The sequence below is a fragment of the Ceratotherium simum genome, chromosome 39 (assembly GCF_057802395.1).
Source record: "Ceratotherium simum simum isolate JZ-2026a chromosome 39, ASM5780239v1, whole genome shotgun sequence".
NCBI lineage: Eukaryota > Metazoa > Chordata > Mammalia > Perissodactyla > Rhinocerotidae > Ceratotherium > Ceratotherium simum.
The window spans coordinates 13,874,177-13,896,816 of NC_141938.1; the positions used below are offsets into that span (position 1 = coordinate 13,874,177).

General features: G+C 66.5%; 1 protein-coding gene across 2 annotated transcripts; it reads right to left on the reverse strand.

Moving 5' to 3' along the window:
• Positions 1-1,018: 1,018 nt before the first annotated feature.
• Positions 1,019-22,429, reverse strand: FZR1 (fizzy and cell division cycle 20 related 1). Of its 2 annotated transcripts, none has more exons than XM_087425756.1 (14): positions 22,289-22,429; positions 8,331-8,466; positions 7,449-7,574; positions 7,286-7,349; positions 7,071-7,198; positions 6,691-6,773; positions 6,099-6,282; positions 5,175-5,240; positions 4,624-4,726; positions 4,262-4,446; positions 3,880-4,113; positions 3,461-3,565; positions 2,710-2,811; positions 1,019-2,374 (listed from the first exon to the last, which is right to left on the reverse strand). In XM_087425756.1, the coding sequence occupies exons 2-14, from the start codon at positions 8,397-8,399 to the stop codon at positions 2,333-2,335; spliced, it is 1,491 nt and encodes a 496-aa protein (XP_087281882.1). In that variant the 5' UTR covers positions 8,400-8,466; positions 22,289-22,429; the 3' UTR covers positions 1,019-2,332. The 2 variants fall into 2 exon arrangements, with proteins under 2 accessions (XP_087281882.1, XP_087281883.1); XM_087425757.1 differs by having other exon boundaries at positions 2,719-2,811; positions 22,289-22,428.
• Positions 22,430-22,640: the final 211 nt, after the last annotated feature.

A 22,640-nucleotide genomic window follows, 5' to 3' on the forward strand; every position in this document is an offset into this window, starting at 1 on the left:
TCTTCTCAACACCCCAGGGACCCCTGGCCTGCTGACCCACCCCACGTTGCCAACCCGAGCCTCCCCTCGCAGCCCTGTGGCCTGGGCCGGCTTTCCTCTCCAGCCCCAGGACCTCCTGCTCCCCTCAGCCACTCCCAAACCACCGCTCTTCTCCGCTCCTTGCAGACCCTCGGCACCCTGGCCCCTGCCGCCCCTTCACTCACGGGAGGCCCCGTCTCCCCCTCCTCGCTCCCCTGTGCCATCACTACTTCCCCTTCCCCTCGATCGCAAGCGCTACATCCCAGGACCAACAGAGCCCTCTCGCCCCAGCCCACCCCATCCAGCACGCCCAGGCCTCCCCACGTGCGGGACGCAGGGCCCGTGATGGCCCGCTGGCCTCGGGCTCCCCGGCCGTCAGGCGCAGGTGGCCCCCCCGGCCCCAGCTCTCACTGCGTGCACAGACCACCACCCCGGCCCCATGCTCCTCTGGCAACCAGGGGAGGGCAGCCCCTCCCCACGGCAGGGCGGGAACCCGGCTGGGCCACAAGGACAGGTGTGAACCCATGTCCTCAGCCCCACTGGATCGTGGATTCAGGGACACTGGTACCCCCCCAGACTGCCCACAAGTGGTCCCCACAGCCAGCTCGCCCTGGACAAGCTGCTGGCCGCCTGCGTGTGATGCTCAGGGGTCTGGGGCCCCGGTGTGTGCACTGCAGACTCAAGCTGTCGGCCCTGCCCCAGCTGGGGGGACCAGACAGACTGATGGACAGCCTGCCCCGGCCGTGCGTGAACCCACACTGCTTTAACGACAGCGACGCGGCAGCGCACGAGACACAGGCCGGCTCCGGCCGGGCGCCCCGCCCCCTGCTCCGCACACGGTCTGCGGCCCCTGTCTCTACTCCCGGGCGCGGGCACCACAGTTGGGCGGCACGCGGTCACTCGCGCAGAGGGCTTCTGGGCTCTCTGGCCACTGCACGGGGCGGGGGAGCCGCAGACGGGACTGTTTTCTTATTGAAAAAAGGACTCAAACAAACAAAACTCAGGTCTCGAGCGATGAAAATGCACACATCTATGTACACGGTCCCTCGCCCGTCCCTGCCGCAGGCAGGCGCAGGGAGGGCCGGGGAGGCGGTCCCACAGCCGCCCCGAGGCCAGGCAGCCGCGCCCCGGCTGCCCACTGCCCCTCCCCGGCCAGCCTCACACATTTCCAGGACCCTCTACAGAAACACAAGAACAAACCCAAGGAAAAGTCACAGATACATATATACACATGCACGCACGTGGCCGACGGTGCGGGGAGCACAGGCTGCCGGCACCCAGAGGAGCGGGGGCTCCGGCAGAGGACCCTCACCCCACCCAGGCCCGCCCCGCCACAGCCCGGCCCCTCCCTCCCTCCTGGAGATAAGGTGGGGGGCCAGGCGCAGCGGGGGACAGGGCAGAGGACGACGAGGTGGGACCAGGGTCCGGGAAGCTCAGGAAGTTTCTGGGGGACCAGCTGGCTGCCCCACGGCTGGAGGCGCAGCCGGACAGGACCCAGCAGGGCAGCCTGGAGGGGACGGCCAGGCGCCCACAGGGGTGGCCCTTGGGGGCGATTCTGCCCTCAGGTCACCCTGACCGGCCGCCCAGCACGCCACAGGAACCCGAGTCCCACTTGCGGATGGATCGGGGCTGTGACCTCGTAAGTGACAAGCACGGGGTCAGGGTGAGGACGTGACAGCAAGCGGATCCCACTTCAGTTTCCCGCGGACGAGTCCGTCTCGAGACGAGCCTCCAGCACGCAGCTGCCCGGGCCTGCTCCCCGGAGAGCCCCCGGGCCGGGCTGCCAGGCAGGGAGAGCAGAGGCGGTCGCAGAGGAACTCCACAGGTGCAAACGTCCCTTCGATCCACGGCCGCCCCGAGCCGTCCGCCCAGGCCCAGCCGCTCGGGTCCTCCTGCCGGGCTGGCCGGCCTGGCGTCCAGTCGTGTCCCAGCACAGGTGTGGGCGGTGGTGGCAGCGGTGAGCACGTGCTTCCGGGAAGAGCATGCAGCCCAGCGAGGACGTGATGCACACACAGGGCAGCGGGCGGGGGCCCGGGAGGCGTCCATCCGTCTCCGAGTGCAGATGGTCCGAGCCAGGGCCAGGGGGCCGCCCGGCGTGGAGGGCCTCAGCCCGCTCCTGACGGTGCCCGACGGCGTCCCCGCCCCAAACAGCGGCTGAGAGGTTCGCAATCAGGCTTTAATGAGAATCTCCGGGGTCTCTCCGGGCCCGGCTCCCCGCCCCCCCTGGCTGCCTTCCTCTGGGGACAGTGTGTGGGGGAGGGTCCATGCACGCTGAGGAGGCAGGGTCTCCCACCAGGACGGTGCAGCCCGCGGTTTACCGGATCCTAGTGAAGAGGTTGAGGACGGACACGGACTCCTGTGGGGCACACAGGGCGACCGCTGAGCCCGCGGCCCCGGGCGGCTTCCCCAGGGGTCGGGTGCCGGGCAGCTCCGGGGGAAGCTTCAGGCCAGAGTGGCGCCTGTGTGGCTGCCTCCCCCAGCGCCCCGAGACGTGGGGGGTGCCAAGCCCCGAGAGCCCTGTGCAACGTGGCTGGGGGTGCGCAGCGATGCAGGAGCAGAGAGAGGGGGCGCGGGGACCCAGGGGAGACCTGGGGAGGTTCCCGCCAGGAGGGGACGCGGGAGGAGCAGGAGGTGGGGGACGGTCCCGGACAGGCCGAGGGGCGTGCAGGGAGGGCTGGCGCTGATACCGACCCACTTTACCTTTGTTGAACGGGTTTTGCTAAAGACGTTCCAGAACCTCAGGGTTTCGTCTCCAGCACCGGTGACGATGGCCTCTCCGTCAGGGGACATGGCCTGCGGGAGGAGAGAGACCCCCGTTGCCCTCGAGCCCTGCAGGCTGCCCCGAGGACACCGCTGATGGCGGAGGAGCTGGGGCAGGGGGCTGGGCCCCCAAAGCCGCCAGTGCGCACAGGCTGCGGGCCGGAAGGGCAAGGCCCGGGCCGCGCGTGCCAGCAGAACCAGGGTGGAGCGTTCTCGTAGACACACGAAGGCCGCCGCCTCCCCACCCCACCCCCAAGACGGACTGTGTATTCTGTGCAGTTGCGCAAAGGATGTGCTGGTTTGAGCACAAAACGTTTTTTTCTGGAAAGACAAAAAAATGACTGAAGGCGGAATGTGTCTTGGGAGGGGCCTCCCTTCTCCAGGCCCGTGCAAACGTCCACAGAGGTGGTCTGAGGCTCGCACGTGGGTCACTTGCCGCATGTGTGCGACCATAAACACACACACGGGGGATTCTCCAGGAGAGCAGAGCTCCCCGTGCTCACGGGGCGGGGAGTTGGGTGACAGAGGCTCCAAGTGACGACGCACTGGACACCTGCAGACGGGCCGCCCTGCCCTTCAGCCCCACGCCCACCGCTGGACCAGCTCAGTCCCCCTCTCCGGGGCCCAGGGCGGGCTTCTCCGGCGGCCCCAGCACTGCTTCCAGAACCCACGGGGGACTCACCAGGTACAGCACCCGATAGGAGTGCCCGGTCAGCTTGGCCACCTGGCTCAGGGACGGGTACTTCCAGACCAAGATCTGGTTCTGCGAGTAGCCGTGCGTGCTCACCTGGGGGTGGAGAGGAGCTGTGGGAACCTGGGGCGCCCCGAGAACAAGGACGCCAGGCCTGTCCGGCGGGTGCAGACCACGGTGACAGCCCCGCCCCCGCGCTTCGGGTGATGACCGGGCTGAGAGGGGCCACGCTGACCTGAGGCTCTGCCAGCCCCCCCCGGGGTTGCCAGGCGAGGCACTCGAAGCCTGAGATGGGGTTCTGTGAACCTGGGTGGCAGGGGCCTGGCTTCACCCCGGGACCGAGGAGGCCCAGACAGGGCCCCGGCTCCCGCTCCCCGCCCACCAGCACCGCCCCGCCCGGCGGCACTCACCAGCTCGTTGGCGTGCTTGGACCAGGCCAGGTTGCACACCTGGGAGCCCGTGTCGATGCACTGCAGCGGCTGCCCCGTGAGCGTGTTCCAGAAACGGATGCAGCGGTCGGCCGTGCCGCCGCCGGACGCCAGCAGCCCGTGCTGGTGCGGGGACCAGGCGATGGCCTTCACGGCCGCCAGGTGCTCCGTGTACTGCTGCACGGGGCTCAGGCTCGAGTGGTTCCAGACCAGCAGCTGGGGACCCAGGCCGTGAGGGGGGCGGCAGCAGCAGCCCGCCCGGCCCCCTCCCTCAGAGCCCGCCACATCCTCCCTGGGGACCCCCTTGGGGTGCCCCCCACCCCCCCTGCAGACAGGAGGAACAGCCCAAGGCCGGGGCGCCTACCTTGTTGTCATTGCCCCCCGAGGCAAGGAGCTGGTGGTCTGTGGACCACTTGAGCCCGCACACCTCCTGCCGGTGGCCCTGCAGCCGCCGCTCCGACTGTAAGGGCGGGGTGCGGATGTCCCTCTGCAGGATCATGCGGTCCCGGCTCCCGGAGGAGAGCTGGTCAGCGTTCCAGGCCAGCGCCCCTGGAGGCCAGGTGAGGGCGGGTGAGGCGAGAGCGGGCCGAGCCCAGGCCAGGGAGGGGGCGGGGCCCAGTGGAGGTGAGAGGGCGGGGCGGAGGGCCGGTGAGGACCAGGGAGGCGGGGCGGGGGCGAGGCCCGGCCTCGGGGGGAATCGCACGCCACCCCAGGGCGGCTTCTCACCGACGCGCGCCGTGTGGCCTTCCAACATGGACAGCTTCTTCCCCGCGGCCGCGTCCCAGATCTGCACGAAGCCCTTGTGCGTGCCCACGGCCACCAAGTTCCCCTAGAACCAAGAACACAGGCAGAGCGGGCATCAGGCCCCGCGTGGGGATGCCTCCCCGGGATGTCCCCTCCCCCTCCTCGCCCAGGGCCTTGGGGCCGCTTTTTAAAAGATCTTTAACACACGTCCCTCTGGAGCAAGGTGATACCCTCCCTCGGAACTTCCTGGGAGGACGGCCACACAGTGTGTAGATTTGTCAAAACCCAGCCAACGTGCACTGGGGGCTGCGAGCAGCTCTGTGGGGCCACATCTAACCCAGGGTCTCACTTCCACCAGACTGGAGACAAGTGAGGGCACAGACGTCACGCCTGGGGCTTGGACAAGTGACCTCCAGGCTGGGTTCTTGCTCCTCTGGGTCTCCGAGTCCCCAACACTGCGGAGGCCTGCCACCAAGGCCTGGCCAGACCTCCCCGGCGCCAACCCTGCCCAGCAGGGGGGCCTGTGTACTGACCCGCTCAGACCAGCCCACGGAGGTCACCGAGTCCCCTTCCACTGAGAGGTCGCAGAGCCGGGTCACCTGGGGGAAGGGGGATCGGTCAGTGTGAGGTGACGTGCTGCCCCGCTGGGCCTTCAAGGCCCTGACGTCCGTTCACCCATCTGTCCATCTGCCCGCTCGCCTGCCTGCTCAATCATTCGTTCACTCACTCATTCATTCATCCCCCCACTCACTCACACCTCTGGCCGGCAGACACTGGCACCGGGAGCCGGACATATGCGGCAGGGGTGCTCGGGAGGCTGCACAGGGCCTGGGGGATGCTCAGGTGACGAGGGCATCACACAGAGGGGTCCCTCCCGCAGGGGCAGGCCACAGGCTGGGGGGTGGGGGTGGGGGTGCCGGCCCTCTTTCTGCAGGCGCAGCGCTCGCCTTCTCTTGAACCCACTTGTGTTGGTTTTGTCCCTGAGAAGACCCACCCTGGGGGGCAGCACCCTCGTGCCCTGCAGGCCGAGCCCTCGGTGCGCCCAGCAGCCACTCCAAGATCTACTGCGGGGGCAGGGGGAGGACGACACACTCCATCGAGGAAGTGGCCTCACGGCGGCCCCAGGCTCAGCAGGGCTAGACTACCCATCCCTCTCTTGCTGACTGGGGCACAGGCTGCTGCGCAGGCCGGGGAGCCAGCCCTCCCAGGGAGGGGCACGGGGCCTCCGCTCACACCTGCTGACAGACCCCCAATCCCGGTCTGCACACTGAGGGTGCTCTCGTGGTGGGGACACACTGGGTGTTGCCCCAGGCTCTGGACGGCCCCAGCAACATTCACACCCCTCACACAGGCCCCCGCCCAGCTCAGCTAGGGAAGGACGCCGCTCTGTGACCCCCAGGCGTGCATCTGTGCACTCGCACGCACACACACTTGCACACACGCTCTGCGGCACCCACCTGGCTGGTGCAGGCACTCCACAGGTACACGCAGGTCCCCAGCCCCACGCTGAGCACGTTGAGTGAGGACCAGTCCACCAGGTTCAGGTAAAAGTCGTCCTGCAGCTCGGGCGCGTCCAAGACCTTGAAGGGGATCTTGGAGATCTTGCGGGTGGGTTTCCGTGGCGACCGCAGCAACTTCTGGCTGCGGGGAGAGCTGGGACGGTGACCTGGCACCCGCGTGACCTAACGCAGCTGCGCAGACACCACCCTCCCCGTGGCCCTGCGCTGTGGGCTCCACCATGCGGTCTCCCGTCCCTCCCGCCCTCCAACTGCCACCCACGTCTCCCACACCTGTGGTGACCCCGAGGCTGTTGACCCCTTTGCCACTGGATGCCAGGCCACCCTGAGCTCTGACAGCCATGTCATCCCCTCTGCCTGGCACCTCCTCTGGAGGGCCCTCCCTAACTCCCATCCCCAGGTCTGGGCCTGCAGCATGTCCCAGCGAGGGGGGTCCTCCGGGCCACCTCTGTACCCTGCACAGTCCCAGGACTGATGGCGGCTCCCGGGCACCTCCTAGCTGCCCACGCCACCTGCACAGTCGAGGACTCACCTTTTGTTGCTGACAGGGGACAAGGAATAGGGAGACACGTCGTTGCCATCGTCGGGGCTGGAGCGCTTGGTGCTGAGGGAATACTGGGGACGTGGGGGACACCTGCTGAGCCCAGGACCCGCAGACCCGAAGCCCTGTGCCCCTGGCGGCAAGGCACGGGGTTAACGGGCCCCCTCATCTCTGGGACTCTAGACCCCCAGGGGCTGGTGCGGGAGGAGAAACCCAAGGAGGCCGGACTGGTGGCCCGGAGGATCCACGCAGCGCAGGCGGCCGGGGACGCGAGGTGAGCCCGGATGGTCTGTGCCCCCAGCCCCGTCTCCTGGCCCTGGGGGACAGGGACCTCTGTCCCAGCTGGCGGTGGGCGCGGCGGTGGGGCTCACCGTGAAGAGGCCCTTCTTCTCGGGCGTGGAGGGCTGCAGCCTCCGGTCCTCCGTCTGCGGGTCCTGCACCTTCTCGATGCCGGCCCCCAGCAGCTCGTTCTTCAGCAGGGCTGAGTAGGCCAGGCCGTCTGCGGGCACCAAGCTCGGTGAGGCGGGGGCCGGGGTGGGGGGGGCGGTCCGAGGACCAGGGGGGCCAGGCGGGGCTGAGTGCTGACCTTTGCCGTTGTCCGAGGCGGCGTCCTTGGCTTTCCGGTTTTGGCTGGGGGACTTCTCGTTCTCCTGCGGGAGACGGACGGAGGGGGAATGAGCCGGATGCACCAGCCAGGCGGGCTGCGCGGTCAGCGGTGCCACCCCGACCACCGCCCTCGGGGGCCTCACGTTGATCCTGTGGAAGTTCACGCTCCAGTTGGCGCCGGCTCTGGAGGGGATGAAGCGGTCTCCGTGCTTGCTGGGCGAGGACACCGGGGAGTTGGCGGGCGTCAGGGTCCGCCGCATCTCCGCCACCTGGAAGGACGGCAGGGCGGGCCTGGGTGCCCCGGAGGCCCCAGCGCGCACCGCCCAGGCCAGCCTCTCCGCTCGGACCCTGCGCCGGCCCACCCGCCGTGCCCCCTGGCACTGGCTGAATGGGGGCTGGATCTTGGAAACCCGCGGGCAGAGGTCCAACACTCTGGTGAATAACTCATGTGCTGGAACCCTGCGGGCGGCACCCGCGTCGGGGGGCTCATCCGCCCTCCCAGCTCCGCCGGGCGGGAGGAGGCCTGGGGCGACAGCCTGGGAGCACTGGCCCTCCGCTGCGTGCCTTTATTTCTGAGCCATCGTAAGTGGACAGACACGTTGAAAGTACGGACTGAAGAACATTTACCCCCCAAGTGCTGGGAGCCTGCAGCCCCAGGACTTCCCGCACGCACGGACTTTCTCCCACTGCTCCCCAACCTGACCACCTGAACTGGGGAGTGAGGGCGGGGCATCGCCCCCAGAGAACCCTCCGGCCCGCTCGACTATCCTGGAACGTCCTCTTTCTGTGAGGGATCTGCTGTGGGTGAACTGTGTCCCCCGAAAGGACACACTGAAGTCCTGACCGCTGGTTAGGGGACGTGGGGTGTCTTTGCAGATGAATCAAGTCAAGACGAGGCCATCGTGGAGTGGGGCCCTGAATCTAACGCTGGTGTCCTCCTAAGAGAGACACACCGCAGCCCCCCCCCCGCCTGCCCCGCTCCACGGGGCCAGGACGGCGCCGCAGGCCAGGCTGTGGGCACTTACGCACGGCATCGTGTTCTCGTTCTGGATGACGATCTGCCGGAGGAGGCGCCGCTCATAGTCCTGGTCCATGGCGAGGCCGGGCAGGCGTGGCCCGCCGGCCGAGGTCACCCGGCAGGGTCAGCCAGCTGCGGTCAGCCTGGGGCACGAAGGGCAGGAGGGGTCAGCGGGAGTGGCCCCCAGCACCGCGTGGTGACCACAGGGCACTCCTTGGGGACGCTGAGTCCCCCCCACGTCGCGGGGCCTCCTCGCAGGAGCCCAGAGTGCGGGCTCGGCCGCCCCCACTGGCCCGGGAGCCAGAGGGGGACGTGACGGGGACGAACAGGCTCCTGTCCGGGCCCTCCATGGGGGCCCTTCTGCCAGATCCCCTCGCCCTCGTCCTGGTTAGAGCGTCTCCCACCTGTCCCCGGGGGCTCACCCCAGGCCCTCCCCTGACCCACGCTCCCCATCTCGTCACTTTCCTGCTTCAGACCCTCCGAGGTCACGAACCACCCATGGGACCCTGTCCCTGCTCCTCAGGCCCCGTGAGGGCCGGCCAGCCTACAAGGGTAAGGGTCTGTGTGTGTGTGTGTGTGTGTGTGTGTGTGTGTACACGTGCATGAGTGGGAGCGGGTCTGATAAGCTCCGGTTCACTCCCCAGGACTTGCCAGAGCCGACGGCACGCCGGGCACCAGCCAGTACCCGGGCTCCGGGCCAGGCCAGGCGGGGTCCCAGGGACACCGGCCTCCAGAGGACGGACACGCTCACACCCAGCTCCACCGAGCTCAGCCCAACCCGCGAGGCCTCTCTGAGGAAGAGTGAGCGTGCCAGCAAGAGGAGGCTGGAGAACACTCTCGAGAGAGAAGAGCAGATCTGAGGCAGGCAGGGGCTGTGTGAATTCGAGGACAGGCCGGAGGAGCGGCCGCCTCACAGGGAAGGACGCTCTCCCCGCGGGGAGGGCAGGCACACGCGGGCCCAGGGACGAGCAGGCCCGCCCGCGCCCATGCGTGTGCACGACACCTCTGGCTGCCTTCTGCCAGCACGCGCGCCGCCCGGCCCTCTGCAGACAGGTCTGCCAGCCCCGCCCTACTGGGGACACCGCAGAGCCCACGGAGGGGGAGCAAGAGTGTCCAGCACGGCACGGGGGCTCAGCAGATGGCGGCAGCCCCTGCCAGGAGCCTGCAGCACACCCCCCTCCGCTGCCTCTGGCCCGTCACTGTCACTCTGCTCCCCCGGACGGAGCCTGAGGGCTTCCACGGGCACCGGTGACAACAGACCAAATATGGAGGATGTCAAAAGGCAGACGCTGACCAGAATAAAGAGTATGAGTTCCTGGGTGTAGCGCTCCTGTGAAGCCAACGCTTGCCTTTTTAAACACAATTACAGTAAAACACATATAACATAAAGTTTACCATCATAAGCATTTTAAGTGCACAGCTCAACGCGTGAAGCACATTCACAGTATTGGGCAACCATCCCCACCATCCGTCTCCAGAACTTTCCATCTTCCCAAACTGAAACTTCGTCCCCATGAAACACTGACTCCGCCCCCACCACCAGCTCCTCAAGGAGTCAGACGTACAGCCGCGTGACCCGGCAATTCCACTCACAGGTGTCACCGGCCCACACCAAGATGCGTCCTAGAACGTTCCAACCAGCACGATTCACAACAGCCCTAAGGAGAAATGAGCCCCAGTGGCCGTCAGCGGAGGAACGGATAAGACGCGGTCCATCCACACGCTGCACTATTATTCGGCCTCAAAGAGGAAGGCGATTCTGACACCTGCTCCAACGTGGATGGACCTTGAGGACGTGACGCTCAGTGCCATGAGCCAGACACAGAAGGACAGACACTGTGTGGTCCCCTCACAGGAGGCCCCTAGAGGAGTCACATCCACAGAGACAGAAAGGAGACTAAAGACATCCGTCCCCTGAAGAAAAAGACACCTGAGGAAGGTACCAGCTCAGCGTCACAGGGGAACAAACCTGAGGTTGCCCCGTCCACGTCCCTCTCGGCGGGCGACCAGACGACGAGTATTTAGGCGGATCTGCCTGATTCCCGTTTTCACGTCCCCAAACAGCCCCTCCGACAGGTTCCTGGGCCCCCAGACACTGTGCACCGTGTGGCTGAAGCACCAGCGCGAGCCTGCCGGATCCCTGTCTCTCTCCTGCAGTTATGGAACGCACAGGGTCGCCTCGGTGCGGCCCAGGCCCGAGGCCGGACGGCTGACGCCTGTCCAGAGCCCAGCCCGTCGGGTGGGACTCTGAGGCTGGTACCGCAGCCAGCGGTCACCGCGGTTGCTCCATGCCACGTGCCACGTTAGGAGCTCGTGAGTCTATCTACTGTTTCCCCTGTGCGGCTTCCTGACTCAGGTGCCCGCACCAGCCCAGGCCACCCTCCTGCCCAGGGCCCCAGCCGTCCACACCCACCCACTCCCAGCATGCCCACAGCCCTCTGTCCACTCGGCCTGGGGCTCCTCGGAGCCTGCGGCAGCCCGGACCCCCAAGCCCTGTCGTCCCCACCTCGGTAGAGAGCGGGCCTCCTACTTATTGGGAAAACTGGGCCTACAGTGAAGCCCTGGGTAAATCCCTTCTCGGCCACAGGCTTCCTGCCCCCTCCTCCCACCCTGCCCTGGCAGAGGTCCCCAGACACGTCCGCTCCATTACGGCCACAGGACAGTGTCAGGAAGTGGCTCACGGCCAGCTCCCTCCTTGCAGCCTTCCTCACTCCTCCTCCCCCCCGCCCCCGCCCCCGCCAGCCTGGCCCTGCCTCCGCTGCCCCCCCCCAGGGCCCAGGCCACGCCCAGCGCCCCATGTGTCCTCACTGCACCTGACCATGCACCTGACCATTCCCGGGCAGAACGGCCATACTCAGGACAGGAGATGCCCGCTGAGCACCTGACCCAGGAGGTGACACCCGTCTGGAGGGCAGGTTCCGGAGGGCAGGCCCGGTCATCTCACTGACCTCAGCGCCAGGCCGCGTGTGAACCAGAACCTGGCCCCCGGGGGACCAGCAGCCGCCGTGACCAAGCGTCCCGTGAGTGGGGTTCACGGGGGCCAGACACAGAGGAGCAGTCACGGCTCTGTTCTGGTGAGTTCCCGCCGTCAGTGGGTACTCTCCCAGGGCTGGGCCAGTGAGCTGCTCCCCCGCTTTCCAGATGGAGAGGCCAGCTGACCCCCTGGCCGTGGCGCGCAGTCAGCCCCGGCAGCGGGCCCACAGGGCACGAGGCGAAGGCCGCACTCGGTCCACGCGCTCCTCTTCCAGATGAGCCGCAGGCCACGGGGCCACCGGTGCCGCACATGAACGTCCCAGAGAAAGTCCGCAGCTCGCGCTCCCCAAGCAGAACAGCCCAGGGCCGGCGGGTCTGGAGGAGCGAGGCCTCCCCAGGCACAGGGGCCGGTCACGCTGTGGCCACCGCGGTCTAACCCTCTCGGCCCAGAGGCGCTCACTCCAGATGGAAACACAGCCCCTCCGCTCACAGACAACGCCGCCACGCAGACGTCCCCGGGCCCCCCGGGAGGCCGGGGGGCTGGTCTGTTGCAGCGACCGCAGGGCCCAGACAACAGTTCGGACGCACCAGAAGTTAAGCAGAGCCCGGAGGCTGTGGTCGTCCCGGAGCACGTGGGGCGGGGACGGGCCTCCCAGGATGAGCTAGGAGCTGCTGCCAAGACGCTCAGCATCCCAGAGCTGGCGTGCGCCAAGCTCCTTCCAGTCCAGCAAGTACGTCCCGCGGTGTGCCCTCCCCACCAGACCAGCCCCTCTGTCCACCGGCTACGCCCGCTGCGGCAGCTGGCAGATGCCCGTGAGGCAGGCAGGAGCGACACCACTGACGTGTGGCCGCTGAGCCTCAGAGAGGTTCTAGACTTCCCACGTGTGCAGGGTTCTTGTCCCTGGACCTGTGGACATGTCACCTCACGTGGCAGAGGGAACTTTGCAGATGGGTTAAGGCCCCTGAGATGGGGATGACCCTGGATCCCCAGGGGCCCAGTGGCACCACAGGATCCTAATCAGAGGGAGGAGGAGGGTGAGAGGCAGAGAGAGACGGGAGACGCTGCGCTGCGGGCTGTGCAGACGGAGGAAGGGGCCCCGAGCCCAGGACGCGGCCTCTAGAAGCTGGAAAAGGCAGGAGACGCTTCTCCCTGGAGCCTCTGGAGGACAGCCCTGCCCGCACCTGGCCGTTTGCTCAGTGAGACTGACTTCAGACTCCTGACGTCCAGAACTGAGAGAACTAATTTCTGTTGTGTTGAGCCGCCAAGCTGGTGCTGGCTTGTGTGGCCGCACCTCAGAGGCAGGGCAGGGGGCGGCGGCCTTCCTCCACTGAGCTCTTTTGGGGGCGGCGGCTACCGAGAGCTTTCCTCCACATGGGCCCTCGGAGGCCTTCTCTCTGCCCAGCCCCGAGCGGCTCACGCGGACGCCGACAGACCCTTCCCGCTCGCTTCTCTGTGCCTCCCCACCCCGACTCCTGAGATCCCGTGTCTGTCGGGGAGGCGGTGGGTCTTCATTCATTCCTCCAACACGCTGCTGAACACCCAGGGACATGGCACCGGGCAGTGGGGTGGACCCGGTCTCATCCCCCCACCCCAAGCCCCCTGCCGAGCAGGAACAGGAGGCCAGAAACAAGAACTTAGGCGAAAGAGGATTCCGGTGGCAGCACTCGTGACCAGGACCCACATTTCAAAAAGTGGTTCCCAACGACCAGCTGTCTAAGCAAGGGCCAGATGCACGAAGGGTCCAGATGGAGGAGGGGACCGAGGGGTCAGTGGATCCCCGCACTCAGCATGGGATGGTCTCCCCAAGACCCAGCGCCCCACAGAGGGACCCACGTCTTCCAGAACCCACTTCTTCCCGAGCTCTGACCTTGTACCTGCAGATAACGGGTCCTAGAGAGCGTAAGCCCTTCCTGCTGGGGACCCCCGCCCACCTCCTCTGAGATTGCTGCTTGCTGCCCCACAGGAGAACAGAAGACCCCAAAGCCCTAAGAGAACAGGCGACAAATTCATCGACGGAGAAGTGGAAAGTGTCTGCACAACACACCACAAACCTGGTTTTTTAAAAAAGATGAAACAACTGGGAAAAATACCCACCACCCAGAGGGCAGCCCACCGTGAAAGGATGTGAGTGAACCGTCCGGGAAAAAGATGCTCCCTGCCCTCCCTCCAGCCGGAGAGCTGCAACCCACCAGGGCCACGGTCCCCCAGGGGCCGGCATGGCTCTAAGAGGAGGGGACACGCCTCGGGCATGGGGAGACAGGACACGCCCGCACTGTTGGCAGGAGCTGAACCGGGGAGGACCTGGAAGGAAGGCAACCTGGCCATCGCTGTCGGAATCTAAAAACACACATCCTCCCCGATGCAGTATTCGAGACGGGACACAAACTTGTACGCTATGGGCGGGCTCATCTCCCCACGGGCGACTCCGCAAGGAAAGGGCGGGCGGGAGGGGCTGTAAGACCCCTGCACGTGGGAACGGCACTGGGCAGGACAAGCTATTTCCAGAAGGCTGGAGAAGCAGCCAGAAGCAGAACTGGGCTCTGGGGGAGGACCGGAGGACGAGGATCAGGAGAGGAAGGAAGCGTGCTTCTCCTGACTTGTCACTTTGCACTTCCTGGATCCCGCGTCACGGGAATGTGTCAGCTACTCAAAGACGTGAGCCAGCTGGGAGAGACAGGGCCTCACGGGCCAGGACTGAGCAGAAGCCCGGCGGTGGGGGCACGGCCGGCTGTGCGAGGGAAATTCTGCCGCCTTTGCTGTGTGTCGGAGAAGCTTCCCGACACATCAGAGAGAGCAGAGACGGTTCTGTTCGCGAGGCCGAGGCGCTGTGGAGAGGCTCCCCCGGCCGCAGGGTCTACAGCCACACCGAGCCCACCACACAGCCAGGAAGGGAGCAACGAGGGAGCGAGAAGTCTGGCCCCAGGGAGTGCTCGCCCCGCGGACTGGGAGGCTCTGCCGCCGGGGGGGCCGGCACCTGCAGGCTGGTGTCCGGGGTCTGGGCATCCACGGCCACTGTCCCCTCTGCAGGGTACTGTCACTGGGGGTCTTGGCCGCCCACTGAGGCAGCCCTTCAGAGGAGAGTCTCCTCCTGCCCCCCGTGGCCTCCAGAATGAAGAGCCAGGAGGCCCACCTTCTGCCACGGCCTCTGAGCCTCAATGTGCTCCTGCGGGAAATGGACACGACCCTGTCACCTGACAGGACAGGGCTGAGGTCCCCACTAGGCTAGGGCTGAGGGTCACACACGTCAGGGATCCCCGACCACCCCGGAACTGCCCTCTCGTGGTTCCCCACGATCCCTGACCTCCCCAGTCCTGTAGTGCCCACACGGTTCCCATCACCAGACTCAGCAAAGACGCTTGCTGTGATGATAGCCCAGCAGGGTAGCCTGCCCCCGGGGGCCACTGGGCCATGTCCGGGGACATCTGTGGGTGTCACGACTGGGGTGCTCCTGGCATCAAGTCAGCAGGGACCAGCGCCCAGGACGGCCCCACAGAGAAGGGCCCGGCCCCACAGTGCCGAGGGGGAGACCTGCTCCCGGGCCGGGCCAGGAGACCCCCGGACGAGACGACGGAGCGCACGCACTGGCCCTGGAGCCCATCTGCGCACGGCCCCTGCGGGTCCTCCTCCAGCTGAAGCCGGTGGCAGGCTGAGGTCCCAGGCAGGGGACCATACCAAGGGCGAGTTTTAACCTCGCCATTCACCCGCCAGCCCCCAAGCGTGGGCAGGACCCCCCACAGATGAGGAATGAGATCAGACGTGCAGCAGGGCCGGGCCAACCCAGCCACCAGGCCTCCTCAGGCGAGGGCGGCCACCGAGGGCACGACCAGGGCAGGGAGCCTCCTCCCTGGGCCGGAGGCAGCTTGGTCCGAGTTCACACAGGCCCTGAGGGAGCGCTCTGCTTCCAGAAGTGCTCGGCCCAAGTTGGAGTCTTCCAGGTCTTGCCTATCTTGAAAAACTGGTCCCCACTGCTTTTACCTTTGCCAGGCTCTTCAAGGAGCCAACGGAAATGAAACACCCCGTGACAGGTCAGCCCCGACTCAGGGCTCCAACACTCCTGTGGGCTGCGCGAGACCACCTGCGACCCGGCGTCCACTGCAGCCTCCGGGGGGGCGGGGGGGGGGCGTCTCGGGGGGCACCACCCTGGGCACTGCGGGGGGGTTGAGCAGCATCCTTGGCCCCACCCACTCGATGGCAGGAGCAGCCCGTGTGACAACAGATGTCCCCGACACCACCCAGAGTCCCCTGGGGGCAGAATCTCCCGGAATGAGGAACTGCAGCCTCAGGGGGCAGCCACACCCGCCAACGGTTACAGATGGGGGGGCCCTGCTCCCCACGCGGGTACAGAGAAGGTGAGGGAGGAACACGCACCAGCAAGAGCCTGTGGACCCCGCCCTGCACGCCCTGAGGGGGCCTCGGGGTCCTGGGTGAACAGGACACTGCTCTCAGCCCCGCGGGCAGACTGTCAGGAGACAAACGAAGACGACGTGACAGTGGCGAGCCCCGCCTGCGCCCCTCCAAGTCCCCTCCGGAGACTTGAGGTGCTGGGCGGACTTCTGTCCCCCAGACGACCCAGTCTCCATCTCAAAGGAGGAACCGGCCTGGCAGCTGCTGGGCGGTGGAGCCGGGATTCAGGCCCAGCGGTCCGGCTCCAGGGCCCGCTCCGCCCGCCCGCCCGCAGCCACAGACCACGACGCCCCGCGGGTGAGCACGTCCAGGCGCGGCGCCCAGGCCAGCCTGTCTCGGGCTCAAAGGCCCGCTCTGGGGGTCATCCCAGCCAGGTGGGACTCTCCAGCCGTCGGCTCCGGGAACCATCCAGTCAGGGATCACGGTGACAGTGGCTGGGGCTCCCTGGGAACGTCATCTGGGGGCCCTGAAACCTTCGGAGGACAGCGCTCCTGCCTGAGGCACACAGGCGGGGGAACAGGGGGACGGCGGGGAGGGGCTCTAGGTGCCCCCAGATACCCTGGCCACCAGCCCCTTCCCCCTGAGACAGGCGAGGGGGTCATGCCGGCCCCGGGGGCAGCCGTCTTCTTCCCAGCCCTCCTCTGAGGGGTCGGGGGAGAAGTGCCACATGAGAGACCCGACTAGAAAAGGGGCAGTCGTCCAATCGTCTGCCTCAGGCTCAGGCAAGCCAGAACCAGGCATCGCGGCTCCCTCCCTCCCGCCACAGTAAACCAAAGCACTGTACAGACGGTTCTCGCAGGGTGCATCGGAAAAGGGTGGGCTTCGGAGAGGGACAGACTGGCTCTGAGGCCTGACTCCAACCCTTACTGGCCGCTTTGGGTAATCCACTTCTCTCTGAACCCCAGTCTCTTCATCATAAAAATGGGATAATGGGATAACACCATCTACATTGCTGTGAGACTGGGCACAACTTCTGTGAAGCAGCTAGCGGCTTCGAGCCGCTAGCGACCCAGAGGAGAGGCTAGGGCGTGGTGGCTGGTCCTAGGGGCTCAGTGACAGGCGGACACAGGTCCCAGACGCACCTGCTTCCTGCTCCTCCACCCGCGTGGTGTGTGGGGGCGTGGGAGGTGCCTGGCGGCCACAGCTGCTGCCCGTGAGCTCAGCCCGGGCGACCAGGCGGGGCTGCCCCACAGGGGAAAGGACAGACCTGCCCGGAGCGGAGGGAGGACCGGCCTCAGTCAGGGACGTGGGAGGAACAGGGCTGTCTGGCGGGGGACTGGCCGTGGTCTCAGGGCCATCGATTCTGGACTAGACCCCAGGCGCCTGCCCTCTCGACAGCAGAGGCAGACTGGGACCTTGGAGGGCAGGGGTCCCGGCCTGCAGAGGGCACACAACGGGCTGACGGCCCCTCACTCTAAGACAGCAGAGGCCAAGGCCGGCACGGCCAGCGTCAGAGGCCGCACCCAGCACGCGGCAGGGAGAGCACGCCGTCCCCGGGGGCTGACGGGAACCACCGGGAAAGGCAAGTCATGTCGGGGGAGGGCTGGTGGTGGGGGCCCTGGGTAGCATATTCCAGCATGCATGCATTCATTCATTCATTCAGCTGACGCTTACTCCCCAGCTACTGTGTGCAGGTGGTGTCACGTGCAGAGAGCCGGGGTCCCTGTCCCCCCAGGGCTCACAGACCAGAGACATGAGCATTCCATCAACACACAGCCTTCTGGACCCTTTCTTCGCGACAACACCCTGCGAGCACACTGCAGGCAGCAGGGCGGCGCCCACCACAGGAGAGAAGGGCTGCTCTCAACCTCAGACACGGTGCCTGAAGCTAGGGAAGCCCCGAGGTTTCTCGCCTCCCCAGCCCCGCAGAGCACCCACTCCCCTGTGTCACTTGGCAAACCCTCAGACCAAAAGGGGTCTGGGTCTGGGCAGCCCAAGGGATGCCAACCCCACGCAAAGGAAAGTGACAAATGACTTATGAATATTCACGTGATCGTCACTGTGATGTACATCAGAGGGCCGACTCCTAAGGCTGGACACGGCCTTAAAGGGGATCAGACTAAGCCCCATCGGGTTCCCAGAGCCCTCTCAGGCCTCTATGTCTTATGTCTGCTTGCACACCCCAGAGATAGGTAGCTCATCCCCTAAGAGGCAGCCTTGAGCATGAGAAAGTGCCTCCTCAGTCTGCCTCACTGCCGATCCCACCCATGGGTCCAAGGTGGGGGCAGCAGAAGGAAAGATCTAGTATGTTTAGGGCAGGGTCCTGTCCCCTCCACCCCGGGCACTGCTGACATTGGGGCCGGGTCACTCTCTGTGGGGGGCTGTCCTGGGCACTGCGGGGTGCCGATCAGCATCCCTGGCCCCCATCCACTCGATGCCAGGAGTGCTCCCAGTGTGACAACCACAGATGTCCCCAGACGTCCCCCCTGGTGGAGACCCCCTGGTTTAGGGGAATCCTTAGGGGAATAATTGCTTCTCTCTGGCTCAACAGACCAGTGCTAACTCTCTGGTTGCTCAGCCCTTCCCAGACAGTGCAGACAGACACCCTCCACCCGCCGTCTGCCCTCCCCTGCTCCCGCCATCCTTCCACCCTCCACCCTACTGTGGGAGGCCTGACCCTTCCCGCAGCGGCCATCAGGCCTGGTAGGGACGAGATCCTCCCTATGGGGTCACAAAGCAGTGGTTCCCGGGCCCAGTCTGATCTGGGGAAGAGCATGGGGGTCCAGAAGGAACGGCCTGCCCTTTCGAGAACCACGCAGCAGTCTGGGGAGGCTGGGGTGAGAGCAGCGCGCTGGGGCAGGCAGAGGGAGAGGAGGCCTGGCCAGAAGGGCCGTCTCCTGGGCTGAGCCCGGGAATGGCGGCAGGGAGGTGGGGCAGGGGCCGGAGCCGGGAGCGGGGCGAAGAGATTGCGCTTCCTGGCTGAAGAGGGTGTAGCGTGGAGACTGGGCAGCGCAATGGGGAGCAGCAGGGCCAGGGAGCCGGCACGTGCCCATCCAGGTGAGAGAGCAGGTGGTCCGGAGAAAAAGGGGGGTGGAGGGAGGGGCCCCGTGTGAGGCTGCGAGGCGAGGGAGGGGGACAGGCAGGTCTCAGGAAGGAGGGACCTCTTCCGGACACACTCCACCCGAGGTGCCTGCGGGACACCCAGGACAGATGATGGACTGGCAACGTGGGCCCGGACTTCAGGAGCCAGCTGTGGGCACCAGCAGCCAAGCAGGACAGGAAGCTAGGACGAGGGGCCGGCCGCAGCGGGGCATGCAGGGGAGCAGAGCGGGGGCTGAGCCCGATGAAATGGAAGGGCCACCACACAAGGACCTGCACCCGGCTGTAGGTGGCAGCTCTGTTCACAACAGGCAGAAGGGGAGACAGTCCAGGTGTCCAGCACCCGCAAACAGACAAACACAACACGTCCACCCACACACTGGAATACGACGCAGCCGTGAAGAGGAGTGAAGCCCTGACACAGCCACACCGTGGATGGACCCCGAACACACGACGCTCAGTCAGAGAACCAGACACAGAAGGACACACGGTGTGTGATCCCATTGACGTGAAATGTCCAGAACAGGCACATCCACAGACAGAAAGGAGGGTAGTAGTTGTCAGGGGGAGGGGACAGGGGTGACTGCTGATGGGGCGGAGCTTCATGGGGTGATGGAATGTTCTGGAACCAGATAGAGGTGATGGATGCACAACCTTGCGAATCTAGTGAAAACCACTGAATTGTACACTTTAAATGAATGAATCGTATGGCGTGAGAATCACATCTGAACGAAGCTGTCACCAACACAAACTAATAAACAAGGTAATGAACAGAAGAGCCAGGGCGGAGCCCGAAGGACTGCGGGGAGGCGCAGGGAGCCAGGAGGGTGGGTCCCACACTGGACTCTTGTATTTGGGGGGGGCGGGGGGGCACCATCTGTCACGCATAGCAGTCGGACTGCAGGAAGCAAGGCCGGGTAGGACCGCGGCGTGTTCTCTGACTCCATTCACACGAGAGGACGCTGAGGCAGGAGAAAGGAGCCACTTGCCGAAGACACAGGATATGTGGCCCTTGGGGACATGAACGTCCCCCGTCGAGAATGCCAGTGCCACACGAGGGGGGCTTTGGTGCTGTGCTGAGTCCCGGTGCTCAACAGGCGTCTGTCCACAAGGAAGCGGCCCCGGGACTCACCTGGCTGCAAACCACCCTCGGCCGGCAGCCCCTCCGCAAGCACGGGGCGGGCCCCGCAGTGGCCTGGGCCTGCGGGAGGTCGAGTGAGGGGCAGGCAGGGTGCGACAGGGCAGTGGACGAGCAAGAGGCCAGTGGGGCCTGTGATGGGGCAGAAACGGACCACGGGGAGCTTTGGGGCAGCCAGATGCCCCTTTCCCAGCTGCGCAGGCACCGCTCCCCGCGCCGGCCCCACGGGCCCAGCCCTCAGCACCGTTCAGGCCCGATTCCAGTCCAGGGTCTCCCCCTCGGCTCTGCGGACATCGGGGCCGGGTCACTTTCTGGGGGGCCGTCCTGGCCGCTGTGGGGGTGGAGCAGCATCCCTGGCCCCACCCACTCGATGCCAGGAGCACCCCCAGCATGACAACCACAGATGTCCCCAGACGTCCCTGGTGTCCCCAGTGGAGAACCTTGCTCCAGAAGAAAAGAATTTCAAGGGGGCTGCGATTTGCTGGTTCCTCCAAGACCCAGTCCCTTGATCCTGATGCCAGCCAGGAGCCCCTGGGGTGGGTCCTGCAAACAGGATGCCCAAAAGTCCGGGAACACAAACCCCACGCGCCCAAAGCCCCAGCCAACAGCACTGGCGGGAGACTTCCCGCTGAAACAGAGGACCCGGTGCGACACCCAATGCAGACCCACTTCTGGAGACACGTCAGCCTTTTCTGTTTGCTTCTAGGGCCTCCTCCCACAGCCCAGTCACCACCAGCGGCCAGGGTACGGAGTCCAAGATCTCCCTGAGAAACAGCCCTGGGGGAACTGGGCCAGCACAGCCACCTGAGACGCTGCCCCCACCGCACCAAAGCACCCGTCCTTTGAGCCATGAGCTGACCAAGGACCGGAGACCTAGTTTTGGGGCGGGAGAGCCCGAATCCTTCACAAAACCCTCTGGGAGCCATCCTCCCTCACTCACGCTGCGGCCACACCCCCACTTCCCCTATCCGGGGCAGAAGAAAACACGCTCCAGCCTCGCCAGCACGGACAGGGCCCTCCACATCAGAGGCCAGCTCAGCCCCAGAGCAAGTCGGCCCATCAGCAGCCGAGGGCGCGTTCCAGGGGACAATGTGCACCACTCCAGGCCTGTCCCCAGAGATCTCATCAGCGTCCCGCGTGCAAACCCCACCCCCACCTCCAGGGGCGACCACCCCACCGCCTTCACTTCAAAGCCCCTCGGGCCTGTCTCCCACCCAGAGGATGGATCTGGGGGGACGGCTGCACAGCCCCAGGTGGACAGTTTTCCTTTAGATAAATTGTCCTCATTCAAACTCTGGTAAGAAGTGGGGGGTGGGGGTGGAGGAGGGGGTGCAGCCTCACCAGCGACAGGCATGAGGTCATCGCTCGGTGGACTGGGGAGGGGGTGGGGGGGGATCTAGCTCCCAGCCGGAGGCGCCCTGAACGAGGGGATGATGGGGGGCGGGAAGAGAACAGAGAAAACAACACAGATTTAGGCTGCACAGCTGCACATCCGCACAGCGGTGGGTCCCAGGCTCCGGGTTGGGGGCACGTCTGACATAGTGCAGGACCAACAGGGAAGGGTCTCAGTTTTCAGTAGGCGAGGATAGCCCTGATGGGGGGAACCACCACACTTGGGGGGTCCGGGGCGCCGGTCCTTGCGAAAAGACACGGAATGGTCCCGGATCGGAGGGCGGCTGGGCACAGACAGGCGGGCTCAGATCGTGGCGGGGTCGGCGCCGAATGGGAGAGCGTGAGTCTGGGTGGGTCGAGCTTGGGGGTGGGGGAGCAGAAAGCGGAGGGCCGGGAGGCGGGGGGTGGGGGGGGTGGCATTTATGCATTCAAGCCGCGTCGCCCAAGAGCTCCTGGTGCCGGGAGCCGAGAGGGGCGCGGGGCGCACAAAGGGAGCCAGACAGACGGACGGGGGCCGCGCCTCGGCCCGGGGGTCCCCAGGCCCGCCAGGCTCAGATCGCATCTCATGGGGGCGGGGGGCCCGGTTGGAGCCTGGGGCGTCGTGACAGCTATGGGGGGCAGTTTAAATCTGGCTGGGATGGTGCGAGCTGGGAGACCCGTGTTTGACAAGCCAGACCACCGGCTAGAGCGTGGGCCTGCTGTCCTGGGGGCCGCGGGATTGGGGGGCAGAGCTCGGCCCCATGTTTATAACGGGACCGCGGACGCCGGTGCGGGGGGAGGTCGCGGCTGCAGGTGGCTCGGGGGGGGGGAGATCACGCAGGGCCGGATTTGGGGGTTCAGCCGGGAGGCGGATGCTGAGCTCCCCCCGGGCCTTGCTGGGCTCAGGGGGCGGCGTTCAGGGGGCCCGAGCACGGGGGTCGCGGCCCGGGGCGCCGGTTCGGTTTCGGTGGGCCCCGGGGAGGCCCGGCGCGGCCCGGCTCGGGCGCGGGGGGCGGGTCCCCAGACCCCGCCGCCTCACCTGGCTCGCTCCCGTCGCCCGCTGGCTCCGCCGGCCCCGCCTCTCCCAGCGCCGCCCCGCGCCCGCCTCCGCCGTCCGCAGCTCCGCCGGGTCCGGCCGCGCCCGCCGCCGACGGGACGCCGCGCTCCGCGCTCCGCGCTCCTTAATATGGCGGCGCTCGCTGCTCCGCGGCCTCCCGGCGCCCTCCTCTGCCGCGCGCGCTCCCGCGGCCGGCCACGCCCCCGCGCCGGCGCGCTGCGTGCCGCCGCCCCGCCCACCCCGCGGACTGCGCCTGCGCGCGTCGGGCATCTCGGGAGGACGTGACGTAGCCCGCGATTCGAATCAATACAGGAAGCTGGGCGCTACGCGTTGC